We start from the raw sequence: 6901 nt of genomic DNA, 5'->3' as shown, positions 1-6901 counted from the left end.
TTTCTAAAGTGCGGTCTCTCTCTCTCTTTTCCCCCACTCCCATTAGCAAAGAAAACTGTTGGGATTAATTATATCTCTGATATATTTTAGGTTAGAGTATTAGATTGTTATAACAGCAGAACTATCACCTCTATAGGAAAGTGGATAAAAAACCACCAGAGTGTTGAAACTACAGATTATATGTAACCGTACTTCACAAGGCCTCCATTTATTCTTCATTCAACAAACCATACAAAGCACTGTGTCCAGCAGTATTGTTGGGGGAGAAAGGAAGCACAATTCAGAAAGGAGGAAAACTGTCTCTCTCTCCTTAAGGAGCTTAAAGTTTGGTGGGGGATATGAGTGGCCAAATGGTTCCCTAGCCAAATGATGAGGGACTGAAACAAGGCTATAAAGCTATAGCAGTGAAGATAGGAAAGGGAAGATTTTTGAGAGACACTCAGAAGACAGTACTCAATAGATGATGGAAGGGAGAGAGAGGAGTAGAGGCTAATAATGCTCAGGCTCCTACTTGAGCAATGAGTATATTGGGACATTCTTCTAACCAAGGCTGGGGGAGAAGGGAGACGATAGAAGAAAGGTGGTGAATTTTGTGAAGATAGCCTTGTATAGACTGTGGAGGTTCCCATGAGGCAACAAGTTTAAGGTTTCCAGTAAACACTTATATTTTGGTGCTCAGGGAAGACTACAAAACTGCAATTGTAGATAATGGGATTCATACTCCTATAGATGGTAGGTAAAGCCATAGGAATGAACAAGATGGCTGAGAAAAAGAGTGAGCAAGAAAACATAGGGTCCCACTCCAGGAAACACAATTTAAAGGATGAGAGGAAGCTGAACCTAAGAAGACTGTTAAATCCCTAGTAGATACCTTGTATATTTTTTACTTAATGAAGTGGGAGAAAAGTCAGGAGAATGGAATAGGATCCAAGAAGGGCATAATTAACAAGATGAACTGCTGCCTTGAGGAGGTATTTTTTTCTTCTCAGTTTACCATCCTCCACCCCATCTTCTTTGGCATCTGGTAACTATATGGTCATTCTCCAGTATTTCTTGAAAATGAGCATTGAAAAAACCTAATTTAAATAAGGCTAAGACTAGGATTTCCAAGTTGTTCACCACAACCACCACCTCCACCTCCAGCTTCCTCCTGTCCTCAGGAGATACTTGTAAAAGAATAAAATAAACAAACCTAATTTTGTTCCTAACCAGTGTCCTAGATGGTGTTCCAGTGCACTTGATAGCACTTAGCAGCTGGCTTTATTTTCATGACTTGTTTTCCCCAGAGCCTGTGAACTCCTATGAGCAGAAACTACATTCTGTTCATTTCTTGTCATCTCAGGGCTGTAGCTTATATCAGGGGATCAATATTTGTGAATAGACTTGAAATTATCTAGAAATTGTGGTTCATGAATACAGAGGGGGAGTCAAGAAGTGATACTGAGTGCACAGGATGGACTCAGCATTCCTGACTCTTCAGGTAAGTAGAAACTTAACCAAATTACCATCATCTTTTCTTACTCTCACCAAAACTTGGAGGTTCTATGGTTTTGTACCTTAAGCTGATGGTACAGTTGTCAAGCATGCAAGTTCTGGCATTCCTCCCTGGTATTGCTAGAGCACTGTTATTTCTGTGTACTGGGGGAAGATGGCTCAGAGATGGATTCTGGCCCAGGGCCCAGTAAGAAATTTTCAGTGGCAGCTAGTGTGTACATAAATGGGCCTAGCATTCCTCTGGAGGCCCAGTGTTGTGACTTTCAAATTGCAAAGCTAACCTGTGTCTACCACCTGTCAGATTCCCTTGGAAGCAAGCTAGCCGTACCCAGCTCCTTTTCAGCAGCAAGGGTTAGTTAGGTTGATCAAACTTGAGCAAATTGGAACATGGAGGAGATTTTTCCCACTTGAAATAAAACTTAAATAAATCTATAACCCTTAATGAAGCAGAAATAAAGTATTTAGCAGAGTAAGTGGGAGGATGATCATTATGACACATCTTGCCATAAATTTCAGTTTTAGAAATGATTGATATTCAGAAGGTTTCAGAATTTGGCTGTTGGTTGCTACTCAAGAGAAAAAGATAGTGGGCTCCCACTATCCTGATTTGTCTGGTCCTGGAGCTCAAGGTTTTGAGTCAAGGCTTGTCCTAACACCCCTGGCCATTCCTCTTTAGTTTTGGTTGAGCAGCCTTTCCTTTGCCCTGTCAATTGGCAACATATACCGTAGCACATTCTTGTCTAGGAAGTGCCTTGGAGCAAAGTGAGGCTGGGTATTTGTTGGTATCTTTTGGCTTAGCAAACCCCAGAATCTCATGGCAATTAGGGTTTGGTGGCTAAATGAAAGGGTTATAGTGCAAAGAGAAGACTCTTTCAAGTTCTGAGCCTGGGCCATCCCTAGACTGCCATCTGTACTGCTTGAATGGAAAGTAGCATTGAATTGTAGCAAATAGCTCTCCCTATTTGTTTCTAGCTTTCAAGCCCGTTTATTCCCCTGGCTACAGGCTGAGGAAACCTGGCAAGCTTAGAAGTTACAGAGCATGACAGAAGCAATCCTTTAAACTGGAAAAGTGGACTTTCTGGGGATGAGGTACATTTAAGAGTTCTCCACTTAAGCACCACAACCTCCTTCCCCAGGATATGCTATCAAGGTTTTTAGACCACCGTGGTTTACCTTGCAGTAATACACTGTCCCTTTGTTCTAGACTGCAGGAGCTTCAGCACTATCCATTTGGCAAAGTCTTTTTTGGACAAAAGTCTTGAGGGATCTTTCTAGGGAGTCCTCCATTCCTCTTCCCCACCTTCTGAAGGCAAGGAACTTTCTCTTAAAAGAGACAGTGGGAGTTCCTAGCCATGTTTTTGGAAACGGCCAATGGCTTGTTAAGGGAAGTGATCTGAAAAGGAGGAGCAGCTTTGGATACTTTGAAGTATATGAGTAGGTGTTTTGTACAGTCTCTGTTATCTTATTTAATTGCATCTTCACAGCATTCATGTGAAGTAGTTTATCTGTTCCTTTCAATTGCACATAACAAACCACCAATTAAATTGGCTTAAATAAGAAACCTGTAACATGACAAAGAAGTCTTGATTTAGTATGGCTCCAAGGTTGGTTAATTCAGTGGCTCAGTGATAATACCAACAAAGCAGGTTCTTGCAGTGACTTTCCTCTGCTATTCTTTGTTGGTTTATCCTCATGCTAGTTCGCCTCAGGGTCCCAAGGTGGCTACTGCAATTCCAGGAAGGAAATGCTGACAGAATAATGTGTAACAGAAAAGGGACTAATTTTTCCTTACATTTCATTTTAAAGTAAGGAAATCCTTGGAAGCCCCAGCAGATCTGGCCTCCTATCTTACTCACTAGAAATGGGTCATCTTCTCACTCCTGTCATTGGCAGAGCAAATGAGATCATTCATCATGAGTGGCTTAGATTAATTAGGAGTTACCCTCTGAGCAGTTATCGTGCTTCATCAGTCTGTGGATTAGAAAGACAAGTCTGGTCTGCTAGGCAAGAAGGAAGGGGATTAGGGCTCCTGGGTAGGTATCCAGCAGTGTCTTCTCTACTTGGGTACTCTGGCTTTTAGAGATGAGGAATGTAAGGTTCAGAGTGACTTTTTGGAATCACATACATTAGCAGAGAGCCTTCAGTCTCAGCTCTGCCCCTAAGGCCAGTATGTTTTATCATGTGTTCTCCTGCAGTATAAAATAACTTGCTATGTAAAAACTGATGGTCTGGGAGAAGAAATTTAAATTCGAGTCAAATTGAGTAACTTCAACCCCCATGTAAGAGAGGATTCTATCCAGTTGCTCTCATCATCCAGTGGTGATGTTTACCTAACACAGGAAGCCTAGGAATGCAGCTTTCGGACGGCACTGGTTTCCTTGTCCATCAGATGTCTGTACTATTTTATAGTTCTCCCTTCTGAAAGCAACCAGTGCCAGAAGGGATGAGGGCAGAGTTTTAGCCTGCTTCCTGAGCCCCATCCTTGAAGCCCACTCATTCATCCATCCATCCCATAAATCATGGAATGTTGCTGTGTGCCAGGCACTGGCACTGTTCTAGGCAGTGGGGCCATGGCAGTTAAGATACACAAAGACCCTGCTCTATGGCCTTAAGAGCCAACTTGTTTGGGAATGAGGTTATCCAAAAATAGGGTGTGCATGTGGTCGGGGGAGAGCCTCGTACAATTTGCTTTTGGCAGAATCATTAGACCTTTTGCCTTCCTACTTCTTGATATTACACTTAATGTACTTTTCACATAGGCTCACTCTAAAGAGGTGGTGGGGTCCCTGAATAGCAGAAGTAGATGGGATACTAAATCAAACTGAATTAGGAGGTCCAAATCCTGCTTAATCAAGGTCAACAAAGAAGACAGTGGCCTACCTCAAGGGTTCATCACCCATCACCATGTCTATTCTGGGAGAGGATAAGCGTGTAATCACTTAGGGAATCAGTTCCAGAATGGGGGGTTGAGGGTGTGACAGACCCTTGCACAAGAGTTGGTATTTACCCTGTGGGGATGATGCTACTGACTTGCATTCTGTATAGTCAGGTATTGAAAATAACTTTTAGGATACAGTGTTTCATCTGGTGACATTTAATTTGATACTTTGAAATTGAAATTCTGTAAAAGGGTTAAGGGTGGGAAGTAGTGAGGCCGAATTGAAGTCAGATGAGGGTTTGAATCCCATCCATTTATGAAATGTTCACTTTAAGGTAGGTGCATCTAATAAGTGCTTTAAAATGTTAATGGTAGTAAACTTTATTCACTAACATTTAGTTAGGGAGGGTTTGTTCTGGTTTATGTACATTCCCTAACCTCACAACAATTGTGTAAGGTAGGTTAGTCTCTCCATTTCTCAGTTAAGAGGCTCAAGCGATTGATCCAAAGTCCCACAGTGATTGGGAGGAACTGAAGACAGGATACTTTTGTTCTATATCCCAAACTTTAAAAAACAAAATACTTCGATTTTTTAAAAGTCTAAATGACATTATTGATGTTTAGGGACATAGGTAAAAATCATGAATCTTCAGTCAAGGCAACATATTAAGGACCTACTATTTCCTAGTGAGTGTGCTGGCCACGGTAAACTTATAAAGCTTACAAGCTAGTCCAGGAGGGGGCACACAAACTAGTAAGTAAAACAAATTACAGATTGGGAGGATTATTAGGGAAATGCTGTAATAGAAAAACGGGCCTCCACGGTAGATCAGTGGTCCGGGAAAAGACCTCTCTGAAATAAGTCAGGTTGAGAGAGAAAAAGAAGCGGCGGGCAGGGGAGGGAAGAAGACAACGCGAGGGTGGAGGGAAAGGAGAGGCTCTGTTCCTGGCCAAGAGAACCAAAAGCAGAGGGGCGCCGAGTCGGAAAGGGATGCGTTTTGCCCATAGTGGGAATCAGAAGCAGATCAGTATAGCTGTAGCATAGTGGTGAGGGAAAGTCTTGCTTGAGGAGAAAGGAAGTGTCCGTTTACTCGGTGCGTTTTGGCCCTGGAAGAGTTTGACCTCAGTGTGACAAGACGCTATTAAAGCGTTTTAAACGAGGAAATTATCCGATGTGATGTTTGTGTAATGTCTTGTTTCTTAATACTCTTTTCCCAAGCTAAATTGTACATACCCCCGCCTCCCTCCCTCCACGGTCGTCAAAGCAACAGACTCGGAATGATCAATTGTGGTGGTCACTTGACCGCTTACTGAGGAGGAGGCGCGAGGTGCCGCCCAAGCTGGGCGGGGCGGGAGGGCTCCGTAAGGAGGGCGGCTCTGCCCTAGACGTGTTCGGCCCCGGTCACTCCGCTGCAGGTCGGGGCCCTGCACCACAGACCGGCCACGCTCCAGGTAGGCTCCTCCCCAGGTAAGCTACACCACCCTCTGCGACGTCGCCTCCGGCAGGCACCGCCCCACGCTGGGGTGGTGCTAGGAGTCCAGCTCCTCCGAGTTGTCTCCGGCAGGCACGGCCCTGCAGAAGACCGTGGGAGGGCCCGCCCGCCGCGCGTGCCCCAAGCTCCGCCCAGGCTCGGCCCCCGCTCCCCGACACCTCCCCCGCGTCCTCCGCGCCGGCCGCGCCCGCACCGACGTCGCGCCCGCACGGCTTGGGGCGGAGAGGCGAGGCTTGGACGTCGGGCGAGCCCGGGCAGCGGAACTGACGCCAGCGGGTTTCCGGGGGCGGCCCCGGGGAGGTCGGCGGCGGCGCCGCAGTCGTGGAGGGGAGGTGGGAGCGTAAGCGGCCGCGGGCGACGCAAGTTCCGCACGGGGCACTCCTTTTCTCGTCTCACGCTTCTCCTTCCTCTCGCATAGTCGCGTGCTGCCTCCCCACGGCGGCTCTTCCCGACAAGAGCTTTCGGAGTGCGGTTGCTGAGGAGAAGCCATCGCCAGCTCGTCTTAGGGCCGAGTGAGGGTGCCTGTCGCACCGCGTCGCCCCCTGCGCTGCCTCCTTGCCCCCAGTGGTGGGCGCCCTTCTCGTTCGAAGCACTCCCCCCAGCTCCATGAATGGAAATCGGCTCCGCAGGTGAGCGAGTCCGAGCGGCTGGCCCAGTGGGCGGGGGTTATCCCCAGAGCATCGTCGTTCCCTCCCAACCCAGGTGCGCGTGGTGAGCGCGGTCCGGGCGGCTTCTCCTCCCGCCCCCCGCCCGGCCCCTCCTCCGCCTCCCCGCAGACCCGCCGCAGTTCCCCGGGGCCACTGAGTAGGCGAAACTGTGGGGAGGGGACACTGCTTAAAGGATTGAAGTTTGGGGTTCTCCAGGCGATATTACTCTTTTTTTTTCTCGAGTCTAGAAGGGTTTGTCGTCGCTTTTGTTATTCCGATTGAAGGTGTAACGGTGTGCGCTTCCTTTAACCGGGTCGTGTGTCCCAAGGAGGCACTGGGCGGTCGGCTCTCTCTCACCTCTTAGGGTAGTTGTGAAGCTACATGGAGAT

The 6901-nt window shown here is 46.9% G+C and overlaps 1 protein-coding gene across 1 annotated transcript in view; it reads left to right on the top strand.

The window, feature by feature from the left end:
• The first annotated feature begins 1335 nt into the window (after positions 1-1335).
• The window catches only part of AGO3 (argonaute RISC catalytic component 3), a 139880-nt gene continuing 134314 nt past the window's right edge, over positions 1336-6901 (top strand). Inside the window, exon 1 of the mRNA XM_036108125.2 lies at positions 1336-6494. Within this exon, the coding sequence (XP_035964018.2) occupies positions 6476-6494 (19 nt within the window). The 5' untranslated portion in view covers positions 1336-6475. The remainder of the gene's footprint in view (positions 6495-6901) is intronic.

The sequence above is a fragment of the Halichoerus grypus genome, chromosome 5 (genome assembly GCF_964656455.1).
Source record: "Halichoerus grypus chromosome 5, mHalGry1.hap1.1, whole genome shotgun sequence".
Taxonomy (NCBI): Eukaryota; Metazoa; Chordata; class Mammalia; order Carnivora; family Phocidae; genus Halichoerus; species Halichoerus grypus.
This window is presented reverse-complemented; position numbering and strand designations above follow the sequence as displayed.